At 53.5% G+C, this 20,893-nt stretch overlaps 1 protein-coding gene and 1 long non-coding RNA gene across 2 annotated transcripts in view; one reads left to right on the top strand and one right to left on the bottom strand.

Moving 5' to 3' along the window:
• Positions 1–1,579: 1,579 nt before the first annotated feature.
• Positions 1,580–14,306, bottom strand: LOC148221246 (uncharacterized). Its single transcript, XR_015808455.1, has 3 exons — positions 12,986–14,306; positions 9,674–10,889; positions 1,580–3,161 (listed from the first exon to the last, which is right to left on the bottom strand). It is a non-coding gene; the product is annotated as an uncharacterized LOC148221246 (long non-coding RNA).
• Positions 12,369–20,893, top strand: part of AJAP1 (adherens junctions associated protein 1) — a 37,959-nt gene continuing 29,434 nt past the window's right edge. The window contains exon 1 of the mRNA XM_014883891.2: positions 12,369–12,452. Within this exon, the coding sequence (XP_014739377.2) occupies positions 12,424–12,452 (29 nt within the window). The 5' untranslated portion in view covers positions 12,369–12,423. The remainder of the gene's footprint in view (positions 12,453–20,893) is intronic.

The following is a 20,893-nucleotide window of genomic DNA, read 5'->3' on the forward strand; positions in this document are numbered from 1 at the left end:
CACAGCCCAGCCTCCAGTCTCCTGGTTCTACCACGCACTGCTCGTGCCATGGTGTTTTACAACACATAGCAACAAAACCTGAAATGTACTGGAAATAATTCTACTATCAAATGCATTCAGCTCTGTTTGTTTGCTTTTAAATTAACATTGCGGATGAAATGATTCACTGAACTACAAAGAGATCCCTCGGCTTGACAAGAATTGCAGGCAGGATTCTTTCCACTTTCAGTTATCACAGGAAAAAACATTTCAACATCTTGTCTGCTCAGTGCAGGAAAAAGAGTTCTGTGCTCTGTGCCTGGGAAACAAGGAGCTTATCAAAACAATCTCCAGCATCAGAGGGACGAGATGGCAGAGCCTCCGGTGAGGCACCTTTTCTGTCGCTGTGCACAGCCCTGGAGCTGCTGCGAGGAAGGACAGGGCTCTGAGCAGCTCAGGGCCGCTTTCATGGACTGCTGGTGCCTGTGACAAAGAGGATGGATCCCGCAGGAGCCAGAGCAGGAGGAGCAGCCACTCTAAGAGGATGCTCAGGAATAGTGCTGCAGCCTAGACCCAAAGAAATGGGGAAAAGAGAAAGTTTCTCAGTAATTTTCCTGCAGACAGGAGGTGGGAACTGTCCCAGAGATACAGGGAGAGGACAAGCAGCAGGCTCTGGGCTCTCATCACCCCATGTCTCCATCACCCCATGCCCTGCTGTAGGTCCTTTGGAGGTCACTCATCCCTCTGCACTGTGCACATCCTCTCAGCCTGAGCAAAACCCGATGGATTCAATGATCCTAAGAGGTCTTTTCCAACTTAAATGTTTCTCTGGCTCTATGAAAAGCTTCTCCTTGCTCCCTGTCTCCTACCTGGATGAGGATCCTGCCTGCAACCACAGCAGGGCAGCCCAGGCTCCTCCAGGAGCCACTTGAGGTAAAGATTAGGAGCCAGGGCAGAGCAAGCAAGGGTGGATAAGCCGGACTAGTCAAAGAGCACATAAGCTTGGAGTCATAATTAGACAGGTCTAACGGGGACAGGGGGACAGGAGCCATGACCTTGACAGCATCAGGGAAGAGGACTGATAACAAGGAGGCAAAAGGGCTGGGGGCTGCTTTACCTATTCTGAAAAGAGATTTAAACTGCCTTCAACAACTTCATTGCCAAGAACTTTTGGAGGATGTGCTGACAAACTCCACAGAGATGAGTGAGTGAGTGAGTGAGTGAGTGAGTGAGTGAGTGAGTGAGTGAGTGAGTGAGTGAGTGAGTAGCACAGTGGGTTGGCAGCAAGTCCACACTCTGCTGGGCCAGCCCCCACTCCTCAGGCTGCTCCTGCCACCACCCAGGGATGGACACACAGATCCCAAACAGCTCCTGAGAAGTCCCCATCAGCCTGCCAAGGAGCAGGAGCATCCAACAGCTCCCTTTGCAGGGCTGCTGTCTGTGCAGGAAACATTTCTGGGTGGTTTAGGGCTGGGGAAAGATGTCTAGCTCCAGGAAGAGACTGGGAAGGTTCTGCTTCTGGGAAAAGTAGATGGAAAAATGGATGTCAAGGAAATGCTGCAGGAAAGCGTCATATAAAAAGTCATAAATTTCCAAATAATTTTAGTGAGCCAATTCCTTTAATTTTGGTGCCTTGGGACCAAACAGAAAACAAAGAAGCATAAGGAATTAAACATTTCTCTCCATGTGTTGCCCTTTATGAAGGAAATTCCAGTGTCCAGGTCTCCATCTGTGCAAGGACTTCCAAAAGTTCCCTGGTTTGGCAAGGCCTTTTTGACACAACACCAACATTTCTTCTGTGGGTGGTCTTTGGGGGGAAACCAGAGTTTGGACAGATGCCGAGGCATGTGGAAGTGTAGACTTAGGTTGGGTTTTATTTATTTTTAATCAAGCTAGTTTGCTAATTCCGGTTTGAAAGCTTCCGACTTCTCCAGAGTCAACAAGGTCACCTGGCAATCAAGCTCCCTGGTTCCATCAGGGCCCTTCCACCCACTTAATGAAAACAAATGCTGCTGGGACAAGGGCCATCCTTCTTTCTGTCTTCTGGGGCCCTGAGAACGGGCTTGCTTGAGGCTTCTGTTTATAGATGTTGTGTTAACAAACGAGCCAAGTGATGTTCTGGCTGCTCCCAGGTACATCTAATTCCCAAACAGTAATGGAGCTGTTCCTGGTCCTGGGTCACTAATGCTGATAGTGTCAGCCTCTGTGTCTGGTCCTTGGCACATGAAATCCATGTTCCTCTAAGAAGCTGGAAAGTAAAACCCTTTGGAAGCCGTTTCCCACAGCAGGTTTTTAAGGGGCAGGAGTGGGGCTCAGCAGACAATTGACGATGGCTAATTGCCTCTTGCCTCCTTGCCCAGGTCCATGCCCTCAGAAAGAGGGAGCTGACATTGCCTGGTGGTGGCTGAGCTGCTCGGGGGGGGGGTGGGTTAATCCCCTTTTATGAAGTTTAAGATCCCAGCTTTGTAGTAAATCCGGTGTTTCAGGTGGTGAAATGCCACCGCCTTTTAAAAGCAGCGTTAAACCTCCCTAGACAGGTCATGGCAGGTCCTGGCTGGGAGAAAAGCCCAGAGAAGCCAGGCAGCAGGAGGGGATGTTTGTGCCATAAGCCAGTCCTGAGGCCGTGCAGGGAGGCAAACATGACCTAATGGGGATCAGTTGGTTTGCAGCAGGACCTTGGCTGCAGCAGCTTCTATTTCCAGCAGCATCGAGCTTCCCTCACTTCTAAGGGCTCCAGCCTGTAGGATGTCTTTTTTCCCCTCAGTATTCAAGTGCTGGCACAGTCTCTGGCTGCTGGCCCTGCGGGTACCAGGGGATGAATGAGGGCAGTTGGAACACAAGGGAAATAACAGCTTACTTTTATTATGAGATAAAGCAATGGAGACAAGGCAGGAGTGGAGAAGGGCTTAAATAAAACTGTGCAGCCCAGGCTGGAGGCAGTGGGAAGCAGCAGGGAAGAGGCAGGAGATGTCATGGGCATCTCCAGGCTGGTGAACAGATCCTGTCCGTCAGTCTGTCTGTCTGTCTGCAGCCTCAGCCCATGCTGGCCAGCACCTCACAGCCTCTGGCACTGACTCCAGCAGCAAGTGGGCATCCCTTTGTAGGCAAATACGGGGAACCTGAGCACCTGTCCTCCACTGCTTTCCTTCCCTCTTCGCTGTTCACCTGGAAAAAAGCTGCAGCTGTGGCACAAAAAAAAAAAAAGAAAAAAAAAGTTAAGTGCTTTGTTTGTGGAATAGCCCTAATGTAACTAATATTACTAATATTTAGGCTTTTCTCCTGAACTAATTTCATTTTTTATTCTCCTGGGAGTGTTCCCTCCCTGCACTTCAATCAGCAAGTGTCTCCAGCAGCAGGATCTGGGTGGATGAGGGGCAGAGGTGCAGAGGTTTTCCTGGGCTGTTTTGGGGACAGTGAGCAGTCTCCCCAGAGCCCTGCAGAGGGTGGAATGTTGGCTGTCACCTCTCCACCCACACTGCCCGGTGGGTGTAGGGCCAAAGGAGCCCTCGTGGGATGGTCAGGATGCTGCTGGAACACCCAGTGCCTCAGAGTGCTCTGGGGAGAGCAGCAGGGGACCGAGGAGAAGCCGTGTCCTTCTGCCAGAGGACAGTGCCAGCAGAAGGGGTGACATGCCAAGGGACATTGCCCACCTTGGGAGCCAGGCAGGGCCACCCTTGCTGACACAGGGAGGTGCTGGGGGGCTGCAGCACCAGGGGTTTACCCTTGAGCTCTTATTTTGCTGCTGTTCTCTGGAGCAAGACACCTTCTCTTCCCACAAACAAAGCCATAAATCCTGGCGCAAGCAGGCTTCACAGGGAGAAAAACTGAAGCGAGGATGACAGCGCCAGGGAGTTGTGTGAGGAGGTAAATTACTTGAAATATTGCTGAAAACTTCCATGCCGTAAATATAGTTCTGATCCCAGCTAATCAATCATCACAATTATTCTATAAATAAGGGAAAGGTTGGCTGTGTGGTACCGGACTTTTTTCCACAGGCCTCTGGCGCAAATTTGTTAGCATCTTAAAATAAACTATTTGCTCCAGGTAGTTTGTTTGTTCTCTCCAGGCTGCATCACCCTCTCATTCATTTTTCATCACCTTTGGATTGTCCATTGGGAATCTTTTAGTGCTTTTTTCCCCTGCCTGGCTCTCACGAAGGGATGCTGCAGGGAGCAGGTTTAAAAACCAGCCAGACACAACACGTCCAGGTGAGTCTCAGCCCCGAGTTCTCCCCCCCAGCTCCTCCCAGTGCTCACGCTTAGGAAGCCTCTGTTTAATGTCTTTTCCACAGGGCTATAAACTCACAACAGGCCATTTTTTCCCTTTTATAGATCAGCATTACTAATTTATTGGCAGTTTACTATTTGGAAATGTTCTCGTATAAATTAATGGGAAGGTGATATTACACCTGAGTCCCTGGGGGAGGAGGAAGCCAAACAAACACACGGTCCCGGTGCTCAAGGAATGGCAGCATGTTAAATCACCCCTTTGCTCTGCAGAGGCCATCGTTCCAAGGGCAGAGCTTGGGCTCTGGCTCCTCCAGGCTTCCCACAGACCCCATCCTGAGGAGCCTGCCTGGTTCCAGGTTGGCATTTTTTGCTCTCCACATAATTTGCTTCTCTCCAGCTCCCAGGACCACCTGATCCTCCTTCCTAACTGTGCTTTCCACAGTGCTTTCCAGGTGTGCAGGCATTCCCTGCCACTTCACCAGGGATTTAATTACATGCCACGGATAGAAGCACCCGGCTCAGACAGCTCCAGTCACCACTGTGACACGGCAGCATCCAGTGCAAATCTGAGCAATTGTGTCAGTGAAATGGGATAAAACCAGCTAAACCCAGACTAATCGGTACTGGGGAGGGGACGAGGAGCCACAGTATGTGGGGAGGGGGAGGAGTTTGTTCAGAAGCACGAGCCATTATTAAAGACAGATCCTCCATCTCATGGACTTCAGGAGCAAAAATGGAAGTTTTCTACCCCAATAAGATATCTCTTGCTCGATAGACGGTTTCCCAGACCCAGGTGCCTCCCACAAGCTCAGAGCTGCAGAGGGGCTGAGTTCAGTGGCTGCTGGGGTGTCCTGCAGTGTCCCACACACAGGGGACAGGACACAAAGCCACTCAGCTGAAGGGGAGCACCGTGTTCATGGACACGCTCCTTTTATTTTATCAAACTATTGCTATTTATGAGCGAAGCTTATTGAGTTAAATCACTTCTCCTGCAGTAATATAAAAATGCTGTGGCTCGGGAATGCTGACAGGCAGGAGAGCCAGGCTCACTTTTCTTGCTGAGCAGACGAGGAACAGGAATGATTATTTTGTATCGCTTTACGAAAGACCTTCTTGTAATATACCTGCTGTGCATTGATAAATAGCACCAGCAGATAATAAGGGCCTTGGGCAAGGAGCAAAGAAGAAAAAAGGCTTTCCAGCATGTGAACACAAATGCTTTAAATGTGAACTAAATTGGCCTGATCATTCCTCAGATTTGCAGAATTAAACCGTGCCCAATTGTCAACATCACTGAGATTGATGAGACAAATACAGCCAAAGCAAAGGGAATCTATAACAGCCCTGGTATAGAAGCTTGCAAGGTTTAAGAGCCACACACTGTTCATGAAACCCAGTGCTATAATTTCATCCCCCTCCGAGCCACCTCCCAGCGATGGGGAGCTGGGAAAATTCATCAGCCAGGAGTGCAGGATGAGGACACCGGTGCTGGAGTTGGAGATAAGCCAAGCTGAGTGTCAGACTTCTGCTCTTACAAAAACCTCTTTGCATGGGAACTGCAGGGCTCAACCTGTGAGTGCCGTGCACCCCATCGAGGTGAAACCCCAAAATTCAGTGCAGATAAGAGTCCTAGGAAGCAGGAAAGGTTTCTTTACTTCACACACCAGGACGGGATTAGCTTTCCTTTCCCGTGAGGGGCCTGTGACGGCTCGTCTCCTTCACAGGGCAAAGGAGACCTTTGCTTCAGCTTCACTTCTCCAGGTTGTTAATGTCTCCCAGCTGACAGCCACCGTGAAGGAGAGACATCTCACTTCAACTTGCAGCAGCTCAATGGGGAAACCACGGCAATGCTGAGGCCAGTGTCACTCTTCTAATGCTGCTGAGGATGTCTCAGCACAGGTAACAAAGACAGGCACCTCTCCTGCTGGTCAAAGCACCGTCCCCATGCTCCTGCAAGTGCTGCTTCTTAAGCACCTGCTTTTGACCCCAGACAGTGCTCCTAGTTTCTCCAACCCCTGTCTCATCCTCCTGGGCTCTCCAGACCCTGCTTGGCCCCCCTGAGCCCTCAACTCCCTGCCTGCCATCTCTGCAGCCCATGTGCCAGAGATGAATCCAGTTGAGTGCTGCCTGTGCCTCCACCAAAGCAAAAGGTACCTGAGGACAACACGAAGGGTGGGCAGGTGGGCTGGATTCCTGCTGCCTGTGCTGAAGGTGATTAAGATGCTCACTCATCTGTCCTCGGGGTCCTGCTTCAGTCAGGGCTTTGCAGCCTGGCCAGGGAAGCGAGTGAGTGACAGATGATTGATTTGAGCTCATTCCTATCAGCCCTCACTCCTATCAGCCCTCGCTCCTATCATCCATGCTGGAGGAGTGGCAGAGCCAGAGCAGTTTCATCAACACAATCCTGGACCTGCCTGCAGAATTCTTATACCTGGAGATATCTCTCATGAGGAGCATGTCCCCATCCCACCCCACACACAGGCATCCCACACTACCCTCAGCTCAACCAGGGGCTCATGAATTTCTTAAGCCAGAGCTGGAAATAAGAGGTGTAGGAGAGCCTCAGGGCTGCTCCTGAATATCAAGAAGAGGAAGCACCGAGCTCCCTGCTCAGCTCCAAGGACAAAGCGTTCCCCAGCTCTGTCCCCATCCAGCCCGCAGTACCTGTGGGCGGCTCCTAAGGGAGTTAAGGCAATTAAGGGTAGGATCAGAACCTGGGCAAAGTTTGGGGCGGTCAGGGATGGAGATTTCAGGGCTTTGGCTCGCTCTGGGGCTGGAGGAGGGGTATGGACGGGGCAGGCATGTTCTCTGCTTTCATTAACATCGAGGCTTTAGCACAGTTCTGCTGCCAGGCTGCTAAGTCAGGGCTTCACGCTTTCTAATTTTTTCTTTTGTCTTGCATACACACACGAGACAGATTTTGCTTCCACAAGAGATATTTATAGGACATATGTTGGAGCTTGAAGAAGCTGATTAGCAATGTTTAGTTTGAAAAGGGAAGAAACTGCATGAGAGCAGCCTGGCCAGACAAATACTACACAAGATGTGAGCTTTGGGGAGCAGCTCTGTGAGAGACTGAAATGTTGAAGGTAATTGACTCAAACAATGCACCAATTCCAAAGCATCAGGTGCCAGGTTTGCAGCCCACAGCCAAAGGGAAGAAGGAAAGGTTTGGGGGGTGTGGTAGCTAAACTTCTGATTTGCACCAGAGCTGCCCAGGCTCAGAGGGAATGAGCACCCACCACTGGATGGTGACCATGCCAAACCAACCTTTTTTTGGCAACAAGCTGGGTTTGGAGCCAAATAAAGGAAAGGCAGGTAAGAAGCAGATCCTACAAGGTGGGATATGCTTTTTTGCCAGGGCAGTGTCCTCCCTTGCACAACCAGCTCAGCTGTAGAGCTCTGCCTCCCAGGGAAAGATATCAGGACATTCACACACACACCTGAGGGTTTTCATCATCCCTGCTGAGGAGGCTTAGCTATGGGTGCATGAGAAGCAGCTGTCATGCCTTAGAAAGGGTAATTAAATCATCAAAGACCCCCAAAGCCCCTGCAGACTCATTCCTGGGGCCTTCCACAGGAGGACTGCACAAGACCCACCGTGTTGCAACACTCAGTGTAAAACTTCCATCAGGGGAGGTTCCTGGGCATTCCCGCCTGAACCTGAGCCTATATTAACACACTGAACTCTGGGATTTGTGGGCTTTCCCCACTCCCAACAGATCAAGACTGGGCCCATCACTTCGAACAACAGACATCTAAATTGCAACAATCAAGTCTTGTCCTGGATCCCCAGGTGCTGAGATCTTGCCACTCCCTACTCTTATCCCTTCTTTCTCTCTCTTATTTTCCTTATCTATTTTCTTAACTGATATCTTTGTACTTTTATATTGCTATATTTTTATTAATGATAACCAAAATGGGTTCATATCCCCTTTCCATTGCAACCAAGTTGTTTTAAAATAAACCTCTCATACATATACACATAAAAAACACCTGTCATTCAGTATCCTTTCACTCTGATTGGCCCCAAGGGGCCTATGAACAATGGAGTAACCTCAGTTATCCCCCATTTTCAGCTCCCTCCCTCACTGGGCCCCAGGACTATCTGAGACCACTGGGCTCCTGGAACAGGGATGTGAGGGGGGCTCTGCCTCCCCTCCTTGGGGAAGGACTCTGGGGAGAGGGAGCACACCTCCCTGGAAAAGTGAGCTGTGGCTGCAGAGCTGGCTGACACCTCCAGGCAGGCAGTCCTCACCCCTGAGAGGCTCTGGGAGTTTGGATGATTCTTCCGGGCTTGCAGAATGGGTCCATGAAATCTCATCCAGCTTTTCCCCATCTCAGCCCTCCCTTCCTGCTCTCCTGCCTCATGTTTGTCTTTCCAGGGGTCCAGCATGCCAGGCTGGAGCTGTGCCTGGCTAGACAATCTGGTTTAGACCATTAGAGGAGTTTGGGGCTGTGGGGGATGCTTTCTGAAGGGAATGCAAGTCTCAAGAGAGCTACTCAGTGTATAAAATCCCCGGGGTGCTTTCCAGAATCCTATTCCCTGTCAGCATTGGTCTGAAAAACGAAAGGACGATGTTACAAGGAGGCAGAAATTGCATTATACTCCTCTGTGCTTCACAAGCTCCAAGTAACACTTCTGCTTCTCCAGTATGAAAGGAAAATGGGTAATGACAACCTACTTCTACTGAAGAGACAATTTTCACTCCTCCTTGGCAAGTGTAGCTGGGGCACTGTCTTTCTCTCCACTCAGAGGCAAATTAACAGATTTTGCCTCAGAACACAGTGGATGAAGTGCAGCACAGCTGGCAACACTCCCCTGCTGTGGTTCACAGCATCCTTGGGGTGCCCACACCTGGCCCAGCTCACGGTGGGTGGGTAGGTGGGTGAACACACAGGAGCTGTTATGGACAACCTGGGAAATACAGACCAAATTTCAGGGAAAACCCCCCTTTTCTTCCCAAACACAGGTCTGTGTGAGCATCTGTGCCCCACAGCACAGCAGCCAGCCCCAGCCAGCGCCTGCAGCTTTGCGCCAGCATCAGGAACTTTACTCTCTCTGAGCAATGACTCTGAGAAGAACAAGTTAGACAAATGAATTCGCTAATGACTTCCTTCCCTCCTACTTAAATAGGGGGATAATTCATGGTTCCTGCTCCCGCAGCGGGCTGCTCCATCGCCTGCCCATGGCAGGCAGCGCTGCTGAGGAGATCAGCGAGACAAAGGGGGCCAAGATTGCAGGGTAGCACCGCCCGCCTTTTCAAACACCACAAAAAAACGCTGTGCTGGCTGCTTTAGGGAGGCGTAGAGTGAGTTCTGCACGTGTCGCTGAGCAGGTGACAGGCAGGGCTCTCCAGAGGGCAGCAAGGATGCACACACTCTGGCCAGGTATCCACTCCAAGAATCCCAAACTAACCCTGAACGCAAATAATCGCCTGCATATAAAAGCTTTGCCTGCACACCTGCTTTGGCACTGTCAAAAACCTCAGCTCTCCTTTGTTTCTGGAAGCTTCTGGCTGGTGATGATACAATGTGGAATTGAGGCTAGAAGCCTGAGAAGAGGAAGAATGATGATGAGGGCATGGTGCCTTTCCATGCTTGCAGTCACTTGCCTGACCAAAGTGTATAGACTATAACATATTTATAGCAAAAAATTCAGAATCTCAGCCCACACTGCCAGGCCCCAGATCCCCAGCATGGTCCTCCCTGCAATCCCCCACCAGTTCCATGCATTTGGCACAAATGGGGAAATAATATTTTTTTTAAGTGAGGCTGAGTTAAGAGGATTTGTTTGAGATACATGATAGCTCTCATTAACATTTGCTAGTTTGGGTTTATTTAAGCCTTAATTGTCTTTTAACTGCATTCCAGTATCTCTCTCAGCCTCTTAAGAGACAATCACATGCTCTTCCCTTCTTCTCTCTCAAAATCTTTCATGTTAGTGAGCTGGCTTTAGTGGCTGATAAAGTCCATGGGCTTGCAGTAAAGCTGAGCTTTCTTTTTCAAGTCCCAGCACATGCAGCCCCCAGGAAGGTGTGCCCAAGTGAACCCTGCCTTTTGTCACCTCTCTGTGCCAAAGCTGCCTTAATCATCAGCTGTGAGCATTGTGATCACGGGATTTTTGTAATGAACACCCTGGGGCTCGAGGCTCCTTCCCTGCCGGAGGCAGACTCGACAGAGCCACAGCCAGTTTGTAACTGGCCTCTTTCCAGGAGGTGAGGAGGGAACAGTCGGCTTTTGGCACCACCGAAGGTGGGATTCACCTGTGGCTGTGAGGAACCAAGCCCGAACCACCCGGACAAGGGAGGATCGTGATTAGTGAAAACCAAACACAGCTTGTCCATTAATTAGGTACTTTTGTAGCCTTGGTTCTGCCTGGGCTGGGATGGGAGACGTCTGTTCCTCAGGCAGCTGCCACCTCCCAGGATAAGCTGGTCCACAGTTCAGCCCCCGACGTTTCATCCTTCCCACACGAGGTTCCTTCTGACCAGGAGTCCAGCTCCGGGGAACGTGGGGGTTTGGATGCTGAACTACAGCACTTCCAGCAGCAGCTGGAGCCGATCCAGCAGGAGCACATGTGAGGAGCAGGGGCTGGCAAGGCGTCCAGTGGACAGCACTGACCTTCCATCCAGCTGCCCTGCTCACAGGACACTTCTTCTCTCTGAGGAATAAGTTTCTCTGGAGGCAGAAAAGAAACTCAGTGAGTCAGAAAGGCAGCAGAGAGACTCATCTCTACACAAGCCTTGATTTCTGTTGTGAGTGTTCAGAGCCGAGCAAACCGTGGTCACTGTCGTGCCCCTTCCTTGCAGGCGATTTGTCCCTGCGAAGGGACATTCCGGCAGTGCTGGCTCTGTGCACCACGGTTCTGCTCCTCGCTTTTAGCTTGGAGCAGCTTTGAAGAATCTATCCGCAAATACATACAAAAACTTATTTCATTGCAGCAGCTGAACAGAAAAGCAGCTCGGCTTTTGAGAGACACACTTTTCTTACAGTACACCAGGAATAATGTCTCTCCTTACTGGCAGCACCCCCGGAAAGAGAGAAAACGCATCAGGCTCTGATGAAACACCTCCCAAAATAACCAGCGCCTCTCCCCGCACGCTCCCCTTTGTGCTCGGCTGTCTTCGGGCGAGCACGGAGCACGAAAGGCACTTCCAGCCGAAGGGAATTCGGTGGTGGCTGCGTATCTCTGGGTGCGGGGGCCCGAGGCGGCGGTGGCGGATCCGCGCTCCCGCTGGCCCGACATTGTACCTGCGGGCCAGCTGTGCACATCGGGATGGAAACTCTCCCAGGGTTGGCTCGGGAGCAGGATGCCCGCTCCGGGAGCAGGATGCCCGCTCGGCCGGCTGGTGGAGCCCGCTGCAGAAGCAGCCGGGCCCGCTCAACCGGGCAGCGGGCCGGGGCTTCCCGGGGCTGCCGAACTGCGGGGGACCCCTCACCCTACCCTCAAAGCACGGATTGAACCCGCACTCCCCTGCTGCCCGCTGGGCGGAGACGGGCTGTACGGGACACCGCGGTCCCGGGGTGCGGAGCTGCTGGGCCAGTGCCCACCGGCGGAGCGGGGGCTTCGCTCCCCGGGACCGCCGGCGAGCGGCTGCTCGCGGGGTCCGGGGAAAGAAGCTCTCCAGCGGGGAAAACGGCTGCCGGAGTCGGCGTCCCGGAGAGGGACGGGCCGTTCACCCGCGGGGTCCCGGCACTGCCCGGCGATCCCCACGGAGATGGAGACGGACTCGCAACCGGGTCTGGGTGCGGGTGCCGAGCCGGGTCCACCCCCGCTCGGCCGCGGCGCGGAGGGGCCGCGCTCCGCCCCCGCCTCCGCCCCGCGCAACTTCCCCGCGCCGCGGCCCCCCGCCCCCGCCCCGCGGGTGCGCGCAGAGACGCGCGCGCGCCCAGCCCCGCCGCGCCGAGCCGAGCCGAGCCCCGGTGAACCGCACCGCACCGCACCGCGCCGAGCCGAGCCGAGCCGAGCCGCACCGAGACGCGCATGGGACGCGCAGCCTCCGCGGGCGCGCAGCTGCCCCGCCGGCGCTGAGGGGCCGGAGCACCGGAGCGCAGACCCCCGTCCTCGCCGCCGCCGCCGGGCATGCCCGCCCCGCCGGCCGCCGCCTGCCCCGCCGCTGAGCGCCGCCGCGGGCGCGGGGCGGCGCGCCCGGATGGAGCGCTGAGGCGCTGAGCCCCACCGGGCCGGGCCGGGCCGGGCCGAGACGTGACGATGTGGATGCGACGGCTCCCGGGAAGCAGGTAGGACCGGGGAGCGATGGCCCCGCGGGACAGCGCTTGGGGCATCCCGCCGCCGGGCGCGCTCGGGGAGCGGCGGAGTTAAACCATGAACTTGGAGTGGGGAGTGGGGACAGGGCTGGGGAGCGGAGCGGGGTGCGGGATGAGGAGCGGTGTGTGGAGCGGAGCGGGGAGCGCGCGGTGCAGCCGGCGGCTGCCGGCGCCCGGGGAGGCGACCGGTACGCGCTCCGCCGGGCTCCCCCCATCCGGTTCCCTCCGCCCCGCTCGCCCGCCCTGCCCAGGAGATGGATCCGCGGTCAGCGTCCCTTCGCCGGCTGCTTGCTCCCTCCTGGCCGCCCTGGCGGGGGCCGCTCAGGGGAAGGGGCTGGGGGGGCGTCCGGGGCCCGGGCAGATGGATGGATAGATGGATGGATAGACGGATGGATGGATGGATGAATGGATGGACGGATAGATGGATGGATGTGTTTGGGAGATTAATCGAGAATTGCAAAGCAGAGGAGACGGAGGCAAAGTGTTACGTAACACATTTTCATTACCGCTGCGAAGTCATCTGAGCCGAAATCTTGTTATTTCCATGGTGCTGTGGCTGGAGAGCCCTGGCCCCTGCTTGTGTGCGGCCCCGGAGCCCCAGTAGTACCTGGGTTTTGGTGGCTTGAGCCCGTCTCAGTGGAATCGAGTGAAAGCAGCACAGGGTTAAACAAGTGAGACCCTAAGGAAAAGTGAAATCCAAGATCTATTTCGTCCTCCTCAACCCGGTTTTGTATTTGGAAAGTCCTGGGTTTGAGCAGCTGTGCTGGACAGGGGTCAAACCCCAAACGTCCTTCCACCGAGCGGGACGGTGGTTCCGGCACATCACCTGCTGCTGGGGAGAGGGGTCCCAAAGCGAGGAGTCCCGAGCTGCCACCCCACTCCCGCAGCTCGCAGCGGGCCCTGTGGCTGCTCCCCGGGGAGCAGCACTGGGTGGGCAGGGGAGGTGCGGGGTGAGCGGATGGGTGGGTGGGTATAGCCCCCACACAGCACCTCGGGGAGCCCATCAGTCCGCGCCGCCCCCCGCGCCCCTGCGCTCTGGCAGAACATGGCTGCAGCTTGGGGGCACGGAGGGAGGCAGGCAGGGGCCCCCGAATCCACGGACAGCGAGTGGTGATGCCAGAAGCCTTTGTCCATCACCCGTGGGAATCGCTGGAGGCTTTGTCCCTCTGCCCGGGATATGGATGGAGTCCTGGAGGATGAAACCTGAACTGAGGTTTTGTCTGTGCTGAGCAGCTGGGGGAGGCCCTTGGCCTCTCTGTTACACTCCCGTGCCGAGCTGCATATTCCAGAGGCACGTGGCGAGCCGGCTTCCAGTGCCCCTAGTCTTTGTCCCGTGCCTCTGGCTGGTGCACCCCGACATCCCGGGCACACGAGCACCTTCACGCTGCCGCTGGAGATATCTGTCCATCCGTCAGCCGAGGATGCGCTGCTGCGTGTGGGAAGGACAGAGTCTGTGGTGATGTAGTGACCTTAGGGATTCCTCCCGGCGAAAGCACCCGAGGGTTTTCTCAGGGTGCCACGCGTTTGGATTTATTTCGTGTCAGGTGAGAAGCCCAGTGGAGCTGGAGGGCCGTTTCCCAAGGCTGGCGCGGCAGAAGGCTGTAATCCTGGGAACAGAGGACGCCCTCTGCTTTGTTATTTTTGAGGAGAGTTTAGCAATGGAAACAGGAGCCCTCTCTGCTTGCTTCCCTCCTCGATTCATTCGCCTTGCGAATTTCTGTGCTGTGCATCCTGGATCCCCAGCACCAGGCTGTCCTTTCTGCCACCTCATCAGCTTCCAGTCCCTCCGTGTTTTATTTTTAATAAGAGATAACTTTACTGCTAACCTTGCCTGCCGCTCTCCCTTCTCTCTTACTCTAATTGCTTCTGGCTTTATTTCTGACATTTCCCATGTCATTTCTCCTCATTTTCTCTAAGACTACTAGAAAAATAGCTCCAGGAGAAGCAGTAGAGCTTTGCAGCGCCCGTTTCACCCCGCGCAGCCACTGCCTGGAGCGGCTGCCTGCGGCGGGGAGATGGTACCGTGCTGCTCCTTTCAAGTCGGATCCCTTTCGCCCGGGGCGGTGGCAGTGCCTGACCTGGCGGTGAGCTGTGCTCCTCCGCCGGGGAGGGCAGGACCTGTAAAACTGCATTGCTCAGAATTATTCGGTTCCTGTGAAGGGAAGCGGCCGCTCCCCGGTTCGGAGCGGGGCTGAGCGAGCAGCGCTGCCCTGAAAACCCCTGCGAGGTCCCAGGGATGCTCCAGCCCCGCTCTGCTCTTGGCAGGTGTGGGTGCTGCGGGGCAAAATCTGTTCTTTGGGGAGGTGGCAGTGGTTCTGTCAGTCCCTGAGTGTGCACAGACATACGTGTGCGTGCACACGCCTGCGTCAGCGCCTGCGACCGCCTGCGAGGGCATGGCAGCTTTCTGCAGCGTGCCACGCTTCCAGCGCTGCCGAGGACTTCCCCTCCATAGCTACGAATATAATGTTTTAAACAATATGCCACAGTTTTTACAGCATTGAGCTCTGGAGTGATTTGCAGTAGGAGTAAAACCACCGTTTGCAATTTCTCGGCGATTGTATAAAACAACTCATTAAAAGCATACATCCCTGCACATTGGCTCCGTGGAAACTTTATGGGCCTTGTAGTTACTGCCAAAGCAAACATTTTCCATGAATTTCACTCATCAGGTTCACACTGTCAAGTGTAGATTCAGCCGCTCGTCAAAGATGCAAGCCTTGCAGTCTGGGAAGTAATGAGAGCAGTAAGCAGTGGGAGTTAATGGCCTCCACTGAGGAGTCCTTACTCATCCTGCATCCACACAGGGGCTGAGCTGGCTGCTCCCGGGTGGATTGATTGCCACAGAAATTCGTCTGGTGTCACTGGCTATGATACTTAACAGCCACAATAATGCTTGAATAAACTGCACTTTTATGCAGCGGTTCGTACCTCCGCGCTGGCAGCAATTTCCCAGATGAGGCGAGGGGAGCGGAGCAGGGCTCCGGCAGCCGCTTCCCAGAGCATGAATAATTGTTGTAATAACGCCGGAGCTACCGCCTTGTCGTCGTGGTGTCTCCAGTGGGGTGGCAGGTGGGAGTTGCCGTGGTGCTGTCACTTGTCCGGGATGCTTTGGGGCTGCCCCGTGTGGCAGCTGCTGTGCCAGCCTTCAGCAGGAGGGACACGGGATGGGCGAACTGCCGGCCCAGCTGCTCCCAGGACCGCAGCACCACGGCTTGGCTCTGCCCTACGTAATGGTCATCTGCTGGGAAGGAGTTGCTAATGTTCCTTCAGAGCCCAGCCTGCAACAGGGAAGGGCAGCCAGGCAGAGGACAGCTCTCCAAACTTGTTCCCACCTTCCCCCACCCAATCTGATCCCCCGGCTCTCCCAGTGTGCCTTATTTACCTCGGTGTCTATAGGTATGTATGGATACAGGGCAGAGGTGAGTGCTGCAGGCAGCTCCCAAGGGCAACTCCATAGGGTGTGAATAAGACAAGGGACTTCCAGCAGGTCTGAGGTTCATGATGAAAATGTATGCATGCCTAAGCCTTTAAATATAGCTAATGGGAGAAGGACTGGGAGGAAAAAATTACCAAGATTTCCGGAACTTTGGTTTGCTGAGCAGGAGAAGCAGGATCTGCTCTGCTCTGGGTTGTGGTGCCTGTTGTTCTCCTTGAGGGCTGGTGGTGACCAAGTGGGCAACAGCAGACCAAGCTCAACAGAGCTTGGGTTTGACAGCAACACTCTTCTAGCAGATTAATTCCTGGAGGCTGAGCATGTTGGGTGGGATCGGTGGATGGTGTGACACTGTTGGTGCTTTCACCCCCTCCTTTAAAACAAAGGAGTTTTACTTCTGTTCTTCCTTCCATCCTTCCTCCCTTTCATCTTCCTTCCCTCTCATGCTGGGTAGTGCTGCCTGGGAGGGGGTTCCTGGCCAAGGCCAGCATCCTAGCAGTCACTGTTGGTTACGTGGGGCTGTTCCCGAACCTGCTGCTTGCCTTGCTTGCCTTGGCTCACTGTTTTCATCCACGTGATTTTTTCACTAAAATAATGTTAAACTCTGGATGTGAAGTGACTCCTTAAAAATGGAATTTGAGTTGATATGAATATTTCCTGTGGCTCTTCTTACTGGGACTTGCACCTACAGACTTTGATAGCTTATATAATTTCCTGTGATGGAGATGTACTTCATCTAATTTCACTTGGAAATGCATTGATTAAATCAGAACTGCTGAGAGATTTAAACTGAGTCTCAGTGGCCTGAACTTAACCGTGGGAGGTTTACCTGCCTTCATCCTTCAACATTAATTTGGTTTTATGAGGATTCCTTGTGAAATGAGGTTTTGTCTGCTGCTGAATCTCTTCTGCTTTCTGGGTTTATCAGTTGCTTTCTCTGGCCTCGGCGGCTCTGCAAGGCAAAGCTGTGCTAAAGCCTCCATTCAGTGCAGTGCTAAGCTCCTTCACTGGGGACATGGTGGGGACTGATGGGTATTTTGGCTCCATCACCCCCCAGTGCTCCTTAAACTCTGCCCAAGCTGGAGGCAAAGCGCCCACACTGCCTGTGGTGTGGTGCCAGGGCGGGGTGCTGTGTAGTGGGGTGCTCACATGGGGCCAGGAATGCTGGGTGTGATGCTCTGGGAGCAGGGTGGAGACCTGCCCCAAGTGCAGCTGTGTGGGAGTGTCCTCTCATCAGTGCTGACAGATTTGGCATTTATGGTCCCAAGCAACACTGAGAAAAGGAGGAGCAACCCAGCTTGGCTGGAGGTGGATGAGCAGCTCCATGGAGAGGAGCAGGGTGGGGTCAGCAGGTGCTGGGTGCCCCGGGGCAGGAGGCCAAAGCACCCACTGGGACTCGCCTGAGGACTTACAAAAATAAATAAAGCCAGTCATTCACAAAGTGCTCATTTCCAACTCCGATCTGCAAAATGTCTCCTTGTGACTTGGAAATGATGCGTAGGCAGGAGATACGCTTTGACATGCAATGATTTTTGTTGAAGTTTGCTCTGAAGGTCTTTCTCGGCAGCTCCACTTTCCTGGCAGTGCTGGAGCATCCCAGGGGCACTGTGTCCCTGCTGCCAATGGCTGCTGTGTCCCCACGAGCCAGAGCCATTGGGAGCAGAAGCTGTTCCCTGGCACCGCATCTCTGTGGGTATGGAAAGGACTCTTCAGCTCCTGCTGCAGAAGCTGGCAGGGAGGAGAAGCAGCGCCTTGGCTGCAGAGCTGCTCCGGACCCTGGCTGAAGCATCCATGGGATGAGGTTTAGCTGTGGTGAGGCGGAGCAGTGAAGCTTTGCTGGCCTGGCTGCAATGCCAGCGCTGCCAGCTCCACTGACTTCCAAATAAAGGCTGAGCAGAAGCTGCTTCAAAAACAACACATAGCTTGGGAGAGGCGAGGCACTTCCTTCAAAAGGCGAGTGGATGCTTGAGGTGGAAAAACTGGAGCTCACCAGCGTGCACGTGCCCTAGCACAAGAGAGGCACGGAGATGGGGACATGCTGGCACAGGAGTGACCATGTGCCACAGGACACAGCACACGCCATGTGAGGGACTGTGCTGTGCCACACAGGAGAGAGGATTTGTGGCTTTCAGCTACACCTTGGTGAGAATTGATGGCTCCTGTTCCGTGAGGGTATTGTCTATGCCTCTTCTGCAGCATCCTGGGATGGTCAGGAGAAACTCCAGCTATGTTTCATAGCCCTGTAGATGGGGAATGTGGCTGCATGATGCCAGCTGAGGAGCTGTGTAGAGCTGCTGTGCTCAGCATGGGAAGGCTGGGGAGCCTCAGCAGCATTCGAGCGCCGGTGAGAGCAAACACCGCTAATTGATGTTGCCACTTGACTGCACGCCATTCAGGTTGAAGATGTGACAAGGTCGGGGGCAGCCCAGGTTGTCCCCCCTGGGAACTGGCTGCCTAGCAAGCACAAGCACACGTGGCTTCCTCAGGGACGCGTTCTGTAATTGCCTGAGTCCCGTGCATGACCCAGCCCCGCTCCCAGAGCCTGCGATAGCATCTCTGCTCCCTTCACAGGACTCAAGTAATGAAGCATCAGTTAATTGACATGGACGAGGACATCCACTTAAGGACCCACTGGAACATGGGTGATAAATGCCAGGAGATGAAGCCTCACATCCCGCCGGGAGCGTGGTTGGCTCTGCCTTTTCCCAGCCAGAGCCAAAGCTTGGCTGAGTCTGCAGCGGCGGGGCGTTTATGTAGGGAAAGTGTGACCATTCCAGATGCCGGCAAGTGTTATTTTAGAAAGAACTCCCAAAATGAATCAACCTTTTTTCTACAAGTATCTGTCATTCATGGGTTTTCTTGCAAAGTTTTTCATGGCAAGGGTAAGGATGAGTTATTCATCTTCTTGTTTCTTGTCTTTGTAAGAGGCTCTGCTTTGGCATCATCTGACGTGACACACTCAGGACTTACTCTGGGTTCCTGTCAAAGTGACATATTCTCTGGCAAAATCAATTTTGCTAATTTTGATGGATGAGGATGGAAGTAAGGCTGCTGGCACAGGTAGCTTTGAAGGAAGTCGAGATACTGAGGGATGTAGGAGGTCATTGCCTGCTGCCAGTCCGTTGGAGATAATGCTGCAAAAGTTTAATCTTTCCTGCAAAGGAGATTATTGGTTTTTTTAATGAGATGCATAGCACAGTGATCCCTGACACGCTGGCAGTTGGGCTCCGAGGGGCTGTGCCCCCAATGGCACAGTCCTTGAGGTCTTGGAGGCAAATCCTCATCAGCACTTCGGTCCATCAGGATTTTGCCATGGCTGCAGTGGGAGAGCCTGTGAGCTGCCTGGTTGCTGTCTGCACAGTGAGATGGCCATGGCAGAGAGAACGACTCTTCTCCATGAAATAGAAATTGCTTGGTGCTAAAAGGGATTTAAAACTCTCTGTGACAGGATCAAGAGTCTTTGCCCCAGAGTTCATTCCCGCTGCCTTTGCTTTCTATTTTAGCTTGGCTTTTTCATCATCTTTTTGGGCTGTTCTTTCTCCATGCTGCGTGTCACGCTGACCCTTCTCTGGCAGCGAGATGTCCCTGTGGTGGGGCTGGGCAGAGCCAGTGCTGTCTCGGGAGCCAGGGGGGCCAGGAGCTCGCCAGGACCACCAGCCAGACCCTCGGCTGGGCAATGCAGTGCCCTGCATTGAGCTCCCAGCTGCTGGGCCTTGGCTTTCTCCAGGCTTCCCTACTGACGTTTCACACCTTCAAAGAGAGCACTGCTGCTCCATTTTTTCCTATTGTATTTCTTGCTCCATAAAAGCCATCTGCTCCTCTTTCTGCTTTCAGAGTCTTCATTCCTCTCATCTTGTCCATTTCTGTGAGAGTTTATGGAGCTTTTGAAATCATTGACGTGTTCCCTGTGTTCGTTCCTGAGGATGGCTGCTGAGGTTCCCAGGCAGGCTGTGCATCTCTGGGCTGCTGGGGACTTCCCAGGAGAAAGACAGTTTTGGATCTCAGTCACTGCAGGGCAAATTGAGAGCAGCTCCACCCCTAGACCATGGTGCTGGAGTGAAGACCTGAGTTAGCTGGAGTTCTCTGTGTGGATATCCAGGGATTGCCATGGGGAAAGGTTGGCTGGGCCCTATGCTGGTCATCCAGATGCTTCCAGTGGGTCAATGCTTGTCTTTGCTCCTGGGAAAGTGGAGCACTTTGGGAGATCATCATTAAAAATCCCATTATGAGGTATTTTCTCCCTGGGTCTGTTCCATGGTTGGAGGTGTTTCCCATTGATGTGGATACCACAGTGGGCTCTGATACACAGCTCCCACGAAGACACATTGTGCTACAAAGACACAACAGACCTCTTTTAATTGTTTTGTTTTAAAGCTTGTTAAGCTGCTACTTTAGATGTACTGAGCCAACTTATTTTTTTTTTTTTAGATCAAAGCATTTCCTGCATTCATTGTAATGACACGCTTGAGCACATTCATTTAGAAAATACGATCAGTGCTGGGTTATTTATCTGGAAAGCGGCGGGGTTAAAGGACAGCATAAGCTGTAGCTTTGTGCCACAGTTTTCGTCTCTGTAGGTCCTTCACAGCTGAGGGCTGGGTTAACTTAGTTTCTATCTCTTGGTATCACTTTGTGGATATATATTCAGAGGAATAAAACCCCTCATAAGACCCCGATCTTGGATCTGGCAGGACTATTACCATCCTGGTGGGGAGAGCCTCGTTTCTGCCATGCCATCCCGTCCCATCCCATCCAACAGCTCTGGTCATTGCATCCTGCTTGGACACACCAATGCAGTCCTTTAATCCAAAGGGGAGGCCTGACCATCCTGCAGTTCATTGTACAGGAGGCAGATGTGTGGCAATGGAAGAAAATTTATGAGCAAAGCAGGGAAAGCAGAAATTGTCTGGATGGTGGCTGTGGGGAAGTGCGCTGTCCTGCCTGTGCCTGTGTCCACAGCAGGGAGCCTGTCAGCTCAGCT

Source organism: Sturnus vulgaris, chromosome 25 (assembly GCF_052056855.1).
Source record: "Sturnus vulgaris isolate bStuVul1 chromosome 25, bStuVul1.hap1, whole genome shotgun sequence".
Classification (NCBI taxonomy): domain Eukaryota; kingdom Metazoa; phylum Chordata; class Aves; order Passeriformes; family Sturnidae; genus Sturnus; species Sturnus vulgaris.